The 18678-nt window shown below is 43.0% G+C and overlaps 1 protein-coding gene across 2 annotated transcripts in view; it reads left to right on the top strand.

The window, feature by feature from the left end:
- Positions 1-13064: 13064 nt before the first annotated feature.
- Positions 13065-18678, top strand: part of LOC115481182 (tropomyosin alpha-4 chain) — a 181604-nt gene continuing 175990 nt past the window's right edge. Inside the window, exon 1 of one of the 2 annotated variants that reach the window (XM_030220251.1) lies at positions 13065-13383. In XM_030220251.1, the coding sequence (XP_030076111.1) occupies positions 13270-13383 (114 nt within the window). In that variant the 5' untranslated portion in view covers positions 13065-13269. The remainder of the gene's footprint in view (positions 13384-18678) is intronic. The other variant, XM_030220249.1, reaches the window with a different exon arrangement.

Genomic DNA, 18678 nt, shown 5'->3' with positions numbered 1-18678 from the left:
GTCCATGGAGGCGCGATGGCGTGCGTCCCTTGCCCCATCACTGGCCCCTGAGGCTCCGTTGCCTGCGTTACTGCACTCTGAGGCGTAGTCCATCCTGAGATTGCCGGCTGGTGCAGCCCTCCTCCTGATGTGCCCGGCCCAGTTTGTATGGGGATGCTCTCCGCTGCGTTGGCCGCGTCTTGTCGTCCCGTGGTTTTCTTTTTGCTGTCTTTTTTGGCCGATACGGTGTCTACGGGGATAGCTTGGCCCGATGCCTTCTTGCTCGGTTGCTTTCTTTGTCCTTTCTTTTTGTCTGTAGTGCTGGGTGGCTGCGTCTCCGCCGTTGCGTTGGTAACGTCCGCTTCGCATCCTGCTGCCTCGTCAGCCTGCGTGGGTGATGCACTGTGCCCGTCCTCGATTCTGATTTCTTGGGTGAGACAGTTCTCGACCGCACTTGTACTTGCATCCGCTTCCATTCTGATGGGGAGGGTAAGGCAAGGTTGTCGACAGACAAAGGATCTAAATAGACTCAAAAGATAACAAGTTAGTATCCGCTTCGCCCGCCGAGAAGCCCACTGGCAAGGAACCCCCCTTTTTTTTTTTTTTTTTTTTATATATATATATTTTGCATGGGGCCCTGTGGCCTATCGAGGAGCGAATACTCTATCACGGTAATATGGGCGGCTTGCCCTTTCGCCATTATCTCTAGTGATTTATAATAAATGTTACTATTATATTTTATTCATTACTATTTATGTAATTATGTATTCTCTACTTATTATTATTATTTATTTATTTATGTTTTGCATAGCCGCGGCTGTCCCGGTCCACACTGCTAACTTTTGCCATCTCCAATATGGCCGCCTCATATTCTCATCTTCAGATATGTCTCGTTAGGATATGTGCCCTCTCTAAGATGGCCGCCCTCAATAATACTACCCTCTTCAGTTATTTCTTATTAGGACTATTTGCCCTCCCCAAGATGGCCGCCCTCAATCATACAAGACACTCTGGACTGCCCTATCCAAGATGGCCGCCCCCAGAGAAAAGCATGCTGCCCTATCCAAGATGGCCGCCCCCATAGAAAAGCCTGCTCTATCTAATATGCCTGCCCCCTGCCTGCAGCATGCATACTATAGATGGAAGCCTACCTACTGCTAATTGGCTCCTGACCTACTAAAACAACACGAGGTGCTGAAAACGCGCCTCCCTTTTTTTTTTTTTTTTTTTGCTTACGATTTCCCTGCTCGCCCGTCTCTCTCTCCTCTGCGCTGATCTGCTGCACTCTTGGGGCGGAGCGGGGGCCTGGATCGCCGGTGTCTGGGATGGCCGATCGCCGTGCCTTACTCGTCCTCGGGTGTTTTCTTGTGGCGGGCTGCCAGGGGACTGAAAATCCGATCCCGGAAGAGAAGACACGCGACGAAATAGCGCCGAGGGAGGCGGGCTACAATTTGTTAACGCCGCCGCCGCTAACGCCGCCGCCGCTGTTGCAGGGCAGGCCCGATCAAACGCCGCCGCCGCTAACTCCCCGCCGCGTAGAAGGTGCCCCAGCACCGCACCTGAAGCAAAAGTCGTGCACCTGTGCACCTGGAGCCCGGACGCAAAAGAGGCTGTCCGAGCTCCAACTCGGGGTTTTTAAACCCTGCTCTCTCTCCTCCCATGCCAGCGGGGTGCCTCCATTTGCGGCGGGAACGCGCCCACTCCGCTTCCTGGCACCCTGCTGGCATTAACGCGCATGCCCCTCGGTGCACGGCGCCAGGTTAGCTACGGCTCCGTGCACCTCTGGGGCACTGCGCCTAACTTTTGTATATATGTATATCTATGAAAGTGAGTGCCAAGTTATGGAACATACTGCCGCGGAACCTAAAAATAATCTACCATCTAACAAACTTTCATATATCATTAAAGACTCATCTCTTTAACAAGGCATACCACACAGAGCAACAAATGTAATTGCTTACATCTCTCATACCTATATTCAGAACTGCTTGTATAACATATACTCGTTTTAAACTTCTACTTTGATACTCAAAAATCTCTATGTAACAATAAGTGATTACGTTATAATCTATATATCACCAAGAACGACACATTATAAGCCACTGAAAGTAACAGGATAGATCATAAGGAATGCCAAGCCAAATGCAAAGCGGAGATAAGGAGGGCAAAAAAGGACTTTGAGAAGAAATTAGCGTTGGAAGCAAAAATACATAGTAAAAATTTTTTTAGATACATTAAAAGCAGGAAACCGGCCAAAGAGTCGGTTGGGCCGCTGGACGAAAATGGTGTTAAAGGGGCGATCAAGGAGGACAAAGCCGTAGCGGAGAAATTAAATGAATTCTTTGCTTCGGTCTTCACCGAGGAGGATTTGGGGGGGACACCGGTGCCGGAAAGAATATTTGAAGCGGGGGAGTCGGAGAAACTAAACAAATTCTCTGTAACCTTGGAGGATGTAATGGGTCAGTTCAGCAAGCTGAAGAATAGTAAATCACCGGGACCTGATGGTATTCATCCCAGAGTATTAATAGAACTAAAAAATGAACTTGCGGAGCTACTGTTAGAAATATGCAATCTGTCCCTAAAATCGAGTGTAGTACCGGAAGACTGGAGGGTAGCCAATGTTACTCCGATTTTTAAGAAGGGTTCCAGAGGAGATCCGGGAAATTATAGACCGGTGAGTCTGACGTCGGTGCCGGGCAAGATGGTGGAGGCTATTATTAAGAATAAAATTGCAGAGCATATACAAAAACATGGACTGATGAGACAAAGTCAGCACGGATTTAGTGAAGGGAAGTCTTGCCTCACCAATCTAATGCATTTTTTTGAGGGGGTAAGCAAACATGTGGACAATGGGGAGCCAGTTGATATTGTATATCTGGATTTTCAGAAGGCGTTTGACAAAGTGCCGCACGAAAGACTCCTGAAGAAATTGCAGAGTCATGGAATCGGAGGTAGGGTATTATTATGGATTAAGAACTGGTTGAAAGATAGGAAGCAGAGAGTAGGATTGCGTGGCCAGTATTCTCAGTGGAGGAGGGTAGTTAGTGGGGTCCCGCAGGGGTCTGTGCTGGGTCCGTTGCTTTTTAATGTATTTATAAATGACCTAGAGATGGGAATAACTAGTGAGGTAATTAAATTCGCCGATGACACAAAATTATTCAGGGTCGTCAAGTCGCAGGAGGAATGTGAACGATTACAGGAGGACCTTGCGAGACTGGGAGAATGGGCGTGCAAGTGGCAGATGAAGTTCAATGTTGACAAGTGCAAAGTGATGCATGTGGGTAAGAGGAACCCGAATTATAGCTACGTCTTGCAAGGTTCCGCGTTAGGAGTTACGGATCAAGAAAGGGATCTGGGTGTCGTCGTCGATGATACACTGAAACCTTCTGCTCAGTGTGCTGCTGCGGCTAGGAAAGCGAATAGAATGTTGGGTGTTATTAGGAAGGGTATGGAGTCCAGGTGTGCGGATGTTATAATGCCGTTGTATCGCTCCATGGTGCGACCGCACCTGGAGTATTGTGTTCAGTACTGGTCTCCGTATCTCAAAAAAGATATAGTAGAATTGGAAAAGGTACAGCGAAGGGCGACGAAAATGATAGTGGGGATGGGACGACTTTCCTATGAAGAGAGGCTGAGAAGGCTAGGGCTTTTCAGCTTGGAGAAGAGACGGCTGAGGGGAGATATGATAGAAGTGTATAAAATAATGAGTGGAATGGATCGGGTGGATGTGAAGCGACTGTTCACGCTATCCAAAAATACTAGGACTAGAGGGCATGAGTTGAAGCTACAGTGTGGTAAATTTAAAACGAATCGGAGAAAAGTTTTCTTCACCCAACGTGTAATTAGACTCTGGAATTCGTTGCCGGAGAACGTGGTACGGGCGGTTAGCTTGACGGAGTTTAAAAAGGGGTTAGATAGATTCCTAAAGGACAAGTCCATAGACCGCTATTAAATGGACTTGGAAAAATTCCGCATTTTTAGGTATAACTTGTCTGGAATGTTTTTACGTTTGGGGAGCGTGCCAGGTGCCCTTGACCTGGATTGGCCACTGTCGGTGACAGGATGCTGGGCTAGATGGACCTTTGGTCTTTCCCAGTATGGCACTACTTATGTACTTATGTACTTATGCACATTGAGCCTGCGAAAAGGTGGGAAAATGTGGGATACAAATGCAATAAATAAATAAATGCACTATTTGAACTGTGTTTTTCAGTTTGGCTGAGGACTCTGCAGCTCAGATAATTGGTGGGACAAGAAGAATGTACCATATTACTCCTCAGTTGATAGTTGCATTTGCTTCCAGTGGTTTGACGCATGGTTTAAAATGTTGTTGTTGGTCTTCAAGGCCGTACCTGGTGATGCCCCAGTGGCCATTATGCAGGGTCTTACGGCCTACAATCCTACGCAGGTTTTTAGATCTCAAAGTGGGTGTTTTCTAGATATTCCGTCATTTCGCCAGGTCTGTCTTACAGAAAACCGTTTGCAAATGTTTTCTGTAGCTGGGCTGACCTTGTGGAATGCTGTTCCTTGGGAAATGCACCAAATTGCTTCTCTGTCAATGTTTAGAAAGCAATTTAAAACATATTTGTTTCATTGATTTTATGTTGATTATAATGTGGTTTCAGGGTGTATTTTTTTTAATTTATTTTCCCCCTGATTCTAGAAATGTTGCCAAAAATTGCACATGCAAATTTAGGCACGCTTCCGATTTGCGTGTGCAATTTAATAGACCAGCGAGCCAATTAGTGCCAATAATTGGCTTTTAAACAATTATTGGCACTAATTAAATTTAATTGGGACTTATGCACTTAAAGTTAGACGTGGGATCCCCCCCCCCAAAAAAAAATTAGGCGCCATATATAGAATCTAGCCCTTTATGTTTTGTTGTAGGTATGTTATATGTTTTGTTGTATGTGATGCTTTATTTTATTTGTTGCTTTTGTTTCCCACATTTTCCCACCTTTTTGCAGGCTCAATGTGGCTTACACAGTACCGTTAACGGCGTTAACTAATTTCGGTCTGTAACAAATAACAAGTTGTGAACAATACAAGGTGATATTGTAATAGAGTGAGGTACATGTAAGGTAGGTACAACTGGGGGGAAATTAGAGAGGGAGAGGAAGAGTCAGGTAGTGTCCATTACGGTCTTTGGTTACAATTGTGTCGCAGGTATTTTTATGTTGGGTCGGTGGGGTATGCTCTTCTGAACAGGTCTGTCTTTAGTGCTTTCCGGAAATTTAGATGGTCGAACGTAGTTTTTACTGCTTTTGGTAGTGCGTTCCATAGTTGTGCACTTAAGTAGGAAAAGCTGGATGCATAGGTAGATTTGTATTCGAGTCCTTTGTTGTTTGGGTAGTGGAGGTTTAGGTATGATCGTGCAGACTTTGTGGTGTTTCTAGTTGGCAGGTCGATGAGGTCTGTCATGTATCCCGGTGCCTCGCCATAAATAATTTTATGAACAGTCGTGCAGATTTTGAAAGTGATACGTTCTTTGATTGGTAACCAATGCAGTTTTTTCCAAATATAAGCCTGGCTGCTGTATTTTGGGCAGTCTGAATTCCATGCTTTTGCTATATGCATGTTACATGTTGTTTTGATTGACAGGCAGGATGTAAGTTTGATAAATATTTTAAATATTTTAAATATTTTAAATTTAAATGCTTTACTTTTTGTCTATTAGATTGTAAGCTCTTTGAGCAGGGACTGTCTTTCTTCTGTGTTTGTACAGCGCTGCGTACACTTTGTAGCGCTCTAGAAATGTTAAATAGTAGTAGTAGTAGTAAATACAGTAATATGTATTACAATATAATGTGTTTAAAAAAATAATAAACATTTAGCTTCATTTAAAAAAAATTTAATAGCTAAAAATACTTTTAGTGGTACTTTAAGAAGCTTGTTAGATTTACTTACAGTGTCTTGTAAAAGTCTTCACATTCTTCACAATTTTCACATTCTGCTTTCTAAAAAATGCAATTCAAAATGCATTAAAAGAGTTACATATTTTGCTGCTGTGCATAACCTACGTCACACTTTCAACCTCTCCTACTCCCTTCTCTACCTACCTATTTCTTTTAGTATTCTACTATACTTAACTTGTATTTCTTCATCAAAACTCTGTAATTCCTGTTACTATGTAAGCCGCATTGAAGCTGCTTTGAGTGGGAAAGCGCAGGGTACAAATGTAATAAATAAATAAATAAATAAATAATAGTTCTGATTCTTGGATTGCAGAATTAACAATGGCACACCAGCATGACAGTCCAGGAATCAGCACAACTGTCCTATTTGCTCCAGAAAACACTCATGCAGCAGTGCATGAGCAATGCTCATAAAAAGTCTACATTTTGTGATGAACGTACTGTGAACTCTGACACTTTCTTTGGACTTCCTGCAGCTTCTCAAGCGATGACTCACACTGGAATTCTGAGTTCTGTAACAGTATGTTCCAGGACACAAAGCAGAAAGACTGCCAGATCCGTGTACTCTGCCCATTCCGCTTACCTACAGCAATACTGTAAGCCTTATTAAATGTCTGGATTTACCCTTTGCCCCCTTGAATTCTAATAGCATTGTCGCACCAGTACTTTCAAGCATCCACCAAAGTTTCCAGAAGAACTACTTTCTCATGTAACCCCTTTAAGTCTTACCTCTCACGGCCCACACTGTAAAATCTGTACTATTTCAATCACTGTGCTCTGGAATGACAGAGCTATGCAGGGCTGGTGTTGGACATACTGGGGCCTAGGGCAGAAGTTTAGAAGGGGGTCCCAAGCCCACTGTATTTTCTTCAGCTTTCAGCCAGCATAGGGTCTCGCTGGGCCTGGAGCTGTATAGGACAGAGGTTCTCAACCCAGACCTCAAAGACACACCCAGCCAGTCAAGTTTACAGATTATCCACAGTAAATTTGCACTTACTACCTCCATTGTATGCAAATCTATCTCATAGTAAATGACGGCAGATAAAGACCTGTACGTTCCATCCAGTCTGCCCAACAAGATAAACTCATTTTACATGGTATGTGATACTTTATATGTATACCCGAGTTTGATTTGTCCTTGCCATTCTCAGGGCTCAGACCGTGGAAGTCTGCCCAGCACTCTTGTACTAAAAATTCTAAAGCTAATGTCGAAGCCCCTTAAAATTTACACTCAAGCCCTTCCATATCTATCTTACATATTAATTCTGGGCATCCTGAAAACTTGAGTGGCTAGCTGTATCCTGAGGTGAGTGAGAACCACTGAAAGGTGATTGTTCCTACATCCAGCAGTTAAAGCAAACACTGGCAGCTGTGTCAAGCCTGGATGTGAGGGGAGGAAGGGTCTGGACAAAAGGGTTGGGGCTAGGGATGACAGGGAAGACCTCCCTCCCCCTTCTCCATGAACACCTGTCAATTTTTAGGGGAGATTCCACCTATAGGTGACCAAAATTTAGATTCAGCTCTGACCACATTCATATATGCAACCCAAAACCAGCAGTTCCCTCCATCGTGTCTTTGATCTCTCAGTTATCTGCCCATCACTGCCTTCCATAGCTGTAGGCCATTTCAGGCCTTGCCATCTTTGATTTGCTTCTTCTTACAAAATCAACATTTAAGTCAACGTCCAAGACCCCTTTTCTGTCTTATTATCAAGTTTTATAATAATCCCTACACCCATCAAGCTTAGTAATGCTTCTTGACAGGCCGGTGCTGTTGTATTCCATGCCGTTTAGTTCAATGCTCTCTTGAAAGTCTGTTGCAATCCTACCACTGTTGTTTTGGGCTGAACTGTTGCTCCATGCATGTCACCCAGAACAGCAGAGGTATGTCTGCTTTGTGCTTCTGAGAAAACCCTGGGGTGATCTACACAAAGAGTGGCAGTGACAACCCAGGTTGACTCTGTCTTCCCTACTTCTTCTCTGTTGTTCCATGTGATTGAGGAAGTCAAAGGATGCAAGGAAAGAGGGAGATCCCTGGAGGGAACTTTCTCAAGCACTAAGAAGAACTATTCTTCTAGAGTGATGAAGCGGCAAAACAACCCTGAGAGCCCAAAAGACAGCAATCCTCTAGTTTGAGCTACTATTCAGGTACTGTATATAAAGCCTCACTCAATCCAGTTGAAAGTACTCACAGGGTTGCTCAGTGCATGTGCTTTTAGCAGAAATGGAGGGAAGAAGCATTATATGGGAGGGGGACAATATTTTGGAAACATTTACAAAATAACATGTAGCCTGAGGTTTAAAATCTAGGAAAACAATATTCAGCCTGCAATGGTCAGCATTTTTGTAAGGCACTGACCTCCACAGGCTAGTTCTGACCTGAACATTCAGTACCATGTCATGTCTGGGAACCAGCTGGCTCAGCCACAGACACTGAAGTGAAAATGTGTACTGGTATGGTGCAATAAAACAGAAACTAATTCTTATTGCTCATCATTTGTTCAGCCCCCGCCCCCCCCCATTTGCTTGGACGCATGGAATTGGGTTGTGCCCTTGAACTACAGTTCCCTGTAATCTACTACTACTACTACTTAACATTTCTAGAGCGCTACTAGCTCCCTGTAGCTCCCTGTGATAGGCTCTTTCAGATCACATGTCCAGCTCCTTGTGTCTTTTGGGACTCTTTCTGTCGGCTTGCCTTGTTCTCTGTGCATGCTGGGCTAGTTGCCCCCCCCCCCCTCCCATCGGGTCTGTAAGAGTTGGTCTGCAGCATATTTCTTCTGTGACCTGAAATTGCCTATGCTATGTTTTGCTGTATGAACCCCTTCAAGCTACTGTGACGTTATCAAGATTTTAGCAGTGTAAAAGTATAAACAGCATTATTCTCAATGTGTTGTTGAATTACTCCCAGCTTCTCTCTTGCATGGAGGGAGAGCTGATGGAGAACTGACTCATAGTTTGCAAGGCAAAACTCTTGTCCAGCACATTTGAACCGTAAGTTATTTTTCCTTGTTTGATTACTGCATTAAAGAAGAATTTGGTTCAAGAGTTCCAAGTCTTCTTATCGTGCTGTTCTCTGGTTTAAGCTGCATGCCAATCATACCCAGAGAGAGGGTAGAACATCATTCAAAAACTTTTTATATAAAAGGTGGCATAAATATTTGGAAAGAAATGGCCATAAGACTTCATATAGGAACCACGATAGCTGCATTTTGGAAACAGGCCGAGGGGCCAATGGTGCGGAATTGGAAGGGGAAAATCAGGGGAATTAGATTAATGGAAGAACTGACGGATAAAAGGCGGGGGAGGTACAACTCAGAAGCACTAGAATGGATACACTTAGACCGGTTATTGGGGTAAGATCTGAATGGGGGGGGGAGTGGGGGGTTAAGAGTGGAACATGAATGGAATAAGTGAAAGAAGGGGCTTGGGGGGAAGGGAGGGAATGGGCAGGGGATGAGGGAGGGGGGCAGGGGGTGACAAAAGGGGAGAAAAAGGGAGTGGAAACAGGTTTTGACACCATTCCATGATTCTATGTTTGTATCCCAAAGTTTGCTGAGGTCAGGTTTGACATTAGAGTTGAGTGGGAATTGGAATTGTAATGTTTTCTTTTTCTATGTGAATGATTCAATAAACTTTACAAATTAAAAAAAAAAGACTTCATATAGGACCCACAAAGCTCCATTGTATTGCATCCAGACCTGTTATATGCATACGCTAGTGAAGGAGCATCCCAGTGAATTGCAATAATAAAAGTAAACAAAGGAAAGAATGACAGCTTATCTGAAGCAGTCCTACAGCATGTGCTAACCTGAAAACTGGCACTGCAGGACTGCTTCAGATCTTTTTTTTTTTTCAATGATGAGCCATAAGAATCAGTTTTTCTGTTTTATTGCACTATACTACTAGTTATTTTCTTTTACAACTAAATACAACTAAAACAAAATTGTTATATTTTCCTTCAACTTCATCTGAAGTTCCCAATAAAATTGTTCTGTCGCCTGGGGAACAATTGAATTTTAAGACTTCGAGTAGGGTCTTGGGAATTATACTGGATTCTCAGTTAACAACAGAAAGCCAAGTTACGTCATTTAAGAGCTATTAGATATCTATTCTTTCCTGATAATTTTCGAGTTTTAGTTCAAGTGATAATTTTGTCACATCTGGATTATTGCAGTATTTTATATTCAGGAATACAAAGTAAATTACAGAATAGACTGCAATAAATGCAAAGCACAGCTGCAAAATTGATTTATGGTGTAAAAACGCATGATCAAGTTACACCATTGTTGATTGATTTACACTGGTTGCCGATTACGGCACGTATAGAATTCAAAGTTGCATGTATGTTTTTTAAGATTATTCATGGTTTATGCCCAAGGAGTGGCCTAGTGGTTAGGGTGGTGGACTTTGGTCCTGAGGAACTGAGTTCGGTTCCCAGTACAGGCAGCTCCTTGTGACTCTGGGCAAGTCACTTAACCCTCCATTGCCTGCTGCATTGAGCCTACCATGAGTGGGAAAGTGCAGGGTACAAATGTAACAAATATATATATATATATATATATATATATATACAATTATTATTCATACTCTTCTCGATTTTGTTCCACATTAAGTTTGGGTTTTCCTACAGTTAAGAATGTCAGTTAAAAAATTTCATGATAGTTCATTCAGTTACCAATCTACTAGTTTGGATTGGAACACTATCCCAGTATCTATACGGATAATGACTAATTAATTGCTATTCTGAAAATCTTTGAAGACTTATCCAATCTGTTTAACAAATATTTTGACTGATCTTTGACTTATTTTAGATTTGTTTTTATTTTTTTGTGACCCACTTTGATTCTAAAGCAGATATAGGAGGGATACAAATATGTGTATGGTATGGTATGGTTTTCTTTATTTTGGTTTGATTTCTGATTAGCAGTGGAAGAGTTTTTGGCTGATATTTACTGACAGCATCTGCGTAGCTAACCGGACAGGGCCGGTTTAAGACATGGTGGGGCCCAGGGCAGAAATTAAGGAGGAGGCCCCTGATTCCTGATCCCCTCTCCTCTCCCTTCCCCACGATCTCCTCACCTGTATTGCTACTAAGTGATCTAGGCATCTCTTCCCCTTCTCCCAACCACAGTCCATCTCCCTCCCTTCCCCTCACCTTGCGGTGTTCTTTAAAAATTTATTTCCCTTCTTGGAGGGGCCCCAGCATAGCAGCCATCCTCACAAGCTGTCTCTGGCTGCCCTGAAGCTTTCTCTCTATGCCACGATCTGCCACCCCCGCCCCCCCCCCCCCCCCCCCCCAGCATTATGGACATTCTGAACAAAACAGAAAGCAGGTCTGAGGAGTAGCCTAATGGCCAGTACAGTGAACCATATACTAGGGGACCTTGGTTTAATTCCTACATTGTCTCTTTTTTCTTTTAAATTGTGAGCCCTCCTAAATATTTATGACAACTGCAAGCCTGAAGGCTATTGAGGTGGTGTACAGTCAGGTACAGTGGGTATTTTTCTGTTCCTGGGTGGCTCAGCATTTAAAATAAAGGAGTAGTAGGGGAATATGAACCTGGGTACCATGATTTACATTCCACTGGACCGACCACTAGGTTGTGTGGCCATTTCTGTAAAAATGCTGCCAAACAGACATCCTTGTCCCTGGATTTTTGGTGTTCATAATTTGAACGATTCAGTTTGTAAAATGGCTGTTCATTTTGGATGTTCTCATGTATTTTCAAACAGGAAACCCTGACTTATTTCCTGTTCGAAAATGGCTGTAAGAGGAATACTTGTTTTTTGTTTTTGTTTTTTTTTAAATGTTATGTGCAGGACGTCCCAATTCTGACTTGGATATCCTTTCAAAAATGCTCTTCCACGTGTGTTAACTTTTCTGCCTGCACTAAAAACAGGTGCAGTGCTCCACAGGTACAAAATACCCATGGTAATTTCAAAGTGAAACCACGTGCATCATTTCCGTAGGTCAAAAACTGCTCCCTTCAGATGATGTCTCATGCTTAAAAATTCCAAAAGTTCACAGCCAATAAGTTATAGTCCTCAAGGGGCCATCAGCAAATAGAGCACTCAGTGGTACTGGCTTTACTGCCCGCCATAACTGTAATTTTGTTTTCAGATTGCCTTCTTCCCCTTTTAGCTGAACTGGACCAAAGAGGCAGTGTCACAACTCCACCACAAGTGCCACAGAGGGGATGTGCTCCTCCTTCAGATACGCAAACCACAGAGCTACTGGTTTGAGCATAGAACTTACTCCGTGTGCAGGTGGGACCTTTTCACCTGACTGAAGAGTCATTTCCTTGGATTTCAAATATGGAAGGTCAGCATTATATGAGTAATCACCAGGAAACAATTATCTGTGTTCACTTTTGGGTTCTATGCTATGGCTGACTGGTTTGTTTTTCAGCAGGCCTGCAACAGCTCATATCCCTTGATAAAGCATTAGCAAAACGGGAATCTGTCGGGGTCCAGAGAGCTTGCAGATTGTACAGACAATATCCTATAAAATTTGAAAAAAAAATACACAGAAAAAATATACACACACAGAATTGGCATATTGAAATATAAAGGACATTGGAAGGTGGGGTGTTTGTCGATGATTATATAAGTCACAAAAAGGGCTTCACCCACATTGCGGGTGTAGACTATGTAGAACATTATGCCCCTGTGACAGTATGAGACTTTTCCCCTTACACCTGATAGTTGCTCGAAAGTGAACCACTAATCTACTATAGTTTAATTTGAAGTTTATCACTTATTCATAAGTAGATTATAGTCATACTATTATTGTGGATAACACTACAGCTTTTAATGAAGCAATCACATTGCTATACAGCTACTCAGATTCCAAAGAAGCTTCATTTAGAATTTAATGTCTCTGTTTATCTTAATCCCTGGATCTTACTCTCACTGTATATTATAAAGAGAACCCAGGAAATTATCTGCAGAAACATGTGGATTAACCTCTTGGGTAAATATGCCCCAGGTCACTAATGAGTTTTGTTTCAAGCATGCATTGATATGTCAACACTTCTGCCTTTGTCAGCAGGTTAAAAATGGAAAGGGATCTTTTTTTTTTTTCCATTTAAGAAAACCAAAAATCCAAATAAGGAGATTGGCTGAGTGCTGAAGATTCCTCTGGTGAATGCAGTCCAACTCATTCCTCAGAAAGGCTGTAAGTAGAAGACCTGGAAGCCACTAGGGATTTGGGCTGCCTCCAAACCATCCAGCGAAGGCTCTTTGGGAGTTTAAAGCTATCTTAGACGACTTGAACACACTTCTCTGCTCAACCTCGATCAGCAAGGGTTCTTTCAGAACACCTCTGGTGCTTTCCTCGCAGCACAGCACCCCTTCCCCTTTCAACAAAAATGGAGGCTATTAAAAAAAAGATGCAGATGTTGAAGCTGGACAAGGAGAATGCTATCGACAGAGCAGAGCAGGCGGAGGCTGACAAAAAAGCAGCAGAGGACAAGTGCAAACAGGTAAAGAATTTAACATACTCGAAGGGCACTTTTTACTTCCAGAAAGAAAAGGAATACGTTTTTAACATTTACAAGATACCCTGATATAAATTAATAGACCATGATGCTCATTTTCAAAGCACATAGACTTACAAAGTTACATAGAGGGGCATTTTCGATATGACATCTAAGTCGGACTGTAGACATTTTGTGTTAAACATCCAAAATCTAAATAGGAAATGTAGCCATTTTCAAAAAAGCAAACCATCTTTTTTTTTAATACCGTTTGTAGCAAGCTTATGTGCTCTGTGCATTTATCTTTTCAGGCCAATTTAAAAAACACACACACACAAGTGAAAAACGTAGAAAATCAAGCTATTGGGATGTAGGAGGGGCCAGCATTTGTAGCAGACTGGTCCCCCAGACATCCCAGGAGAGCATTGGGACACCCTAGGGGGCATTGCTGTGGACTTCATATAAATGCTCCCAGATATACATCTCACCATTGATCCATTATCGTCTGCTGAGCCCTCCAAAACCCACAGAAAACCCACTACCCCCAACTGTATACCACTACAATACCCCTTATGGGTGAAAGGGGCACCTATATGTGGGTACAGTGGGTTTTTGGTGAGGTTTGGAGGGCTAGCAGTTTTCACCACAAATGTAACAGGTAGGGAGAAGTATTGGCCTGGGCCCACCTGTCTACAGTGCACTTCAACCACCAGTACACTACTCTGGGCATAGGAGCCGACTCTGTGGGTGCTGTGGGTGCTTGAGCACCCCCAGTATTGAGAAAATTCCTTGCATGTGTCCAGGGAGGGTTATTTCCATTGGGCTTAGCACCCCCAATAATTTTGAAAAGTTGGCTCCTATGACTCTGGGGACCTGCATGCTGCTCTAATGGATTTGGGTATAACATCTGAGGCTGGTGATTACTATTTTTATTGGTGGGAGGGGGTCAGTGACCACTGGGGGGAGTAAGGGGGGTCATCTCTGATTCCCTCCAGTGGGCATCTGGTCATTTACATTCTGAAAACAAGTCTAGACCAAAACATTGAAGTTTTCACCCTAGACGTTTTGGTTTTGTTACATTATGGCTGTAAAATGTCCAAGTGTTAGGCACACCCTAAGCCCACCCTTCAAAATGCCCCCAACACACCCCCCCCCCCCCCCCCTCCTCGTGATTTGGATGCACTGCAGAGGAAATGCATAGATAAACATCTGCAAAAAATGATTTTGAAAATACAGATTTGGACGTTTTGTGAAGAAATCCATCCACATGGTGCATTATGACACTTCTTGAATGTTTTTCTCTTTCGAAAATGAGCCCTGTAGTAACCTATGGAACTTTGTATGTCTATGTTCTTTGAAAACGATCCTCTAAAAGCTGTTTAGAGTAGAATTCTCCAGCTTTGTCTTTCTACTTATATATACAGCAAAGTAAACAATGAAAACATATATTCAGTCTACTTAATGTCAATGTCTTCCTGTGTTCATCGCAAACATCCAGCATCATTTCTGAGCTTCCAGCAGCATCCTTGACATCCTTGTCAACTTGCAAGAAACTTTTTAGTTCAGTGTTTCCAAGTTTATGGAATTCCTTGCTGCCAGATTAAGACATGAAAAAGATTTAATTTTTGAAAATCATTGAACACCAAATACTTTCAACAACTTATTTATTATGATTTATTTACCACTTTCTATAAAAATTCACCCAAGGTGGTGCACAGCCAGAATAAGCTGAACATAGGCAACCAAACAATTACAGCAGCAAAAATATTCAAATGATAGTATAAAGTATGGCATAGTATATGCTACTTAAATTGTCAACACAATGGTAATAAAACATCTTAATAGCACAGGGTGTAAGCAAAGGTGGAACACACAGAAAGATAAGATAGAGTAATAGAAGTTAGACAATAAGGAGACTAGTTTAAAGAAAGTTGCACATGAGTCAGAAGGGTGCATGAATATAATCTCAGCTGAGGGAGGAGAGGATAAGCAAGTCAGAGTCCTTGTCCCCTGGATTCTATATATTGCAAGTTAAGGACACTAATTGGCATTAATTAGAATTTACACACACAGCTATCTAGCCAGTTAGACCCTGCTGAACTGGCCCACCACCAATATTCAGTGACACTTACCCGGGTAGTGCCGTTGAATATTGGCTCTAACCAGCCATTCCCTAACTGGCTAGGTTAGGGGTGGTCCGGGAGCAGAGTTTGGATGGATCCTCAACTTAGCCAGGGGTCCTTTTACAAAGTAGTGGTAAGCCCAATGTGGGATTACCGCTCGCTAAAAGGGAAGTACCGCTGGGCTACCACAGCAGCCTGGTGGTAGTTCCCACCCCCAGCGTGCATCAAACCATTTTTATTTTTGGAGCACCGGTGTATACCTCAATGGATGGTGGTAAGTGCTCCCCCTCTGAAATGGCCACGCAGCAAGTGCTTCACTTGCTGCACGGCCATTTCCTGAAAAAACAAAGACCAGCCTTTTACCTGCATCAAAAACACACATCAATGCCAGCGCAGGTCCCCTTTCACCACAGCTTCATAAAAGGGGCCCCCAGTTAGCAAAAGCTTTTTCTAACTTTGGGTCCATTTTGGCAAGCTGTGGTAAAAGGGGGGGGGGGCTGCGGTGGCATCTGTGCATGGATTTGCCACAGAGGCCCACTTTTACCGCAGCAGGTAAAAAGTTGCTTTTGGCCAAAAAAAAAAGAGAGATAGCCATGTGCTAGTTACAGGGATTGGTGCACAGCCATTTCCAGGGGAGCCCTTACTGCTACCTATTTAGATGACAATAGGGGCTCCTGCACTAATTTGGCGGTAAACGATTACTGCCTGGTAAGCCCCGGCACTACAAAAAAAAATAGTTTTGTCATGCCAGAAATGGTATGCACTGGGGGTGGAAACTACTGGTGGACTCCTGCATCCTGATATGGCACATGACAACACCACAGTAGTCTACCGCGGCATTGTAAAAGGGCCCCTGTACGCATCGAGTTAACTGGGCACTGATCTGAATATCAGCCAGTACCTGGTTATAAAGTTTAAAGTTTTAACACTTATTCATCAGGTGGTTTATGCTAAAATGCCATGGTATTTTGGAACGGTTATCACTTTCATGTCTTTTTCTGGGCGGATGTTAAGATCTGATTTTACTAAACATTTAGGTTTAGTGAGGAGCATTGGAGAGTTTACATGGCAGCACCTTGATGTTATTATGTATGATGATGGCAGATATATATATATATGTGTCTGATGGTCATGCCAGCCACCATCAGTAGGCTGCTAATCTCCTAACACAACCAAAAAAAAACTGAATGGGGAAGGGACCCTGTTACTGCTGCACTCATTCACTGTGCTATTTGTCTGGAGGTTACAGATAAAAACAACTCTGAACTGCTCAGTGGATGACGACCCTCACCCTACACACTGACAATCCCACCACGCTATCACCAAAAAAGAAAGACAAAGATCAGTCACAAAACACCTAACCCCCACCTGGGGTTAACCCTGCGGCCACCTGGATGGTCTGACCCCAGCACTGCTCAGACCCACCTGCACCTGGGCATGTGCTCTACACTGCACCCTCCTCCCACCAACTGGGTCCCACTTGCCTCTGGGCTAGTATCCCACTCTCGTTATTCCCCGATGATTTCTAGGATACTGAGTCCACATTCCCAGGAGTCCCACAGTTCCTAGAAAGCATTCACAAATCCAAAACACAAACCACCAGGATTCTTAGTCAATCTAGGTCATCAGAGCTAATAAACTAATGGGTTTATTATCACAGAAATAGAACAGTGGACAACATAAAACAGGTGGGGAAACATCAAGCAATAACAGGTAACTGAATAAGGATCAATAATAAAACTATCTAAACACTTTGTCAGTACCTGGGTAGCACCTGGGGAGTTTCAGGAAAATAACTGCTCACAGTTCTTGAACAGGGCCTCAGGGAGGTAGAGATGTTTACTTTCTGCACTCCCTATCTGAGACTAGAAAAAAAAATCCAGTACTTCCTGGCTGAATTTTGAACTCCAGAGCCAATCAGAGCCCAGAGCACCAACTTTGAACATATCTGACCAATGGCACTGCAGGTTGTCTTTCCACAGGGCTAAAACTGAAAAAAGAAAACAGTCTTCCCTGCAACAGCTTTAAAACAAAAAGGAGACACCACCTACTGGCCAAACAAGAGAGATGCATGACATAGAAACATTAATACAATTCACAGGCTTGAAAACCCCCTGTTTTGCCACACCAGGCAGGAGACACTCCTGCCCAGTTAAACCACGCTGAGCTGGCCAGCCGCCAATACTCAGTGGCACTTAACCAGGTAGTGTCACTGAATATCTCCACTAACCAGTCATTGCATAACAAGCTAGAATAGGAGAAGGAGGGCAGAGTCAGCACTTAGTTGGTTAGTGGGAATTTTCAGTCTGCTAACAGGCTAAGTAAGCACATAACGTTAAGACAGCAAAAAAGCTGTCCTAACTTTATATGCTAAGTTAACCAGGCACCAGTCTGAATATTGGTCAGTGCCTGCTGGGTCAGTGCAGATACCTAGATATTCTACTACTACTACTACTTATCATTTCTATAGCGCTACAAGACGTACGCAGCACTGTACGTCTTGTAGATATTCAATTCCGGGAGCTGTTTATGCTCCAGCACTGAATTTTCGGGGTTGGTTCAGCCTGTGGCTGGAATTGGCTTGCAAGCAGCGGGCTGAATGTTACCCTCAGCTTTCTTTGGTACCTCTGAAAGGATATAGACAGAGTAGAAGCAGTGTTAGGACAGTTTTCAAAGGAATTTGTCCAGGAAACTTAATAGTTAGCTGGGTAAATTCCCTGAGCTAAAAACTTTCCTTCACTTAGTATGCACACAGTGGACTTCATCACTCCAGCTGAAATTTTTGGCTGGAAGCTCTATTATTAAATTGGACTTGGGGAAAATGTATTATTTCTGGGATAAGCAGTATAAAATGTTTTGTACTTTTTTGGGATCTTACCAGGTATTTGTGACCTGGATTGGCCACTGTTGGAAACAGGATGCTGGGCTTGATGGACCTTTGGTCTGTCCCAGTATGGCAATACTTATGTACTGAGAGGAAAGATGACTGACTTCGGTTCCTCAGCTATATGATAAGCTGTACTGTAGAAAAGCATTAGTATCATAGCAATGTTATTTGAATATTCTAATTGTGTGCTTATTAGATAGTCCATCACTATTATGCTGAAATCGTATTATATCTCTTTTGTTTGAATTTCAGTGTTGCTAAATGTGTATATCTTTGATCCTGTTTCATGGT

The sequence above is a fragment of the Microcaecilia unicolor genome, chromosome 11 (genome assembly GCF_901765095.1).
Source record: "Microcaecilia unicolor chromosome 11, aMicUni1.1, whole genome shotgun sequence".
Taxonomy (NCBI): Eukaryota; Metazoa; Chordata; class Amphibia; order Gymnophiona; family Siphonopidae; genus Microcaecilia; species Microcaecilia unicolor.
The sequence above is the reverse complement of the archived record's forward strand: the minus strand, read 5'-3'. Positions and strand labels throughout refer to the sequence as shown.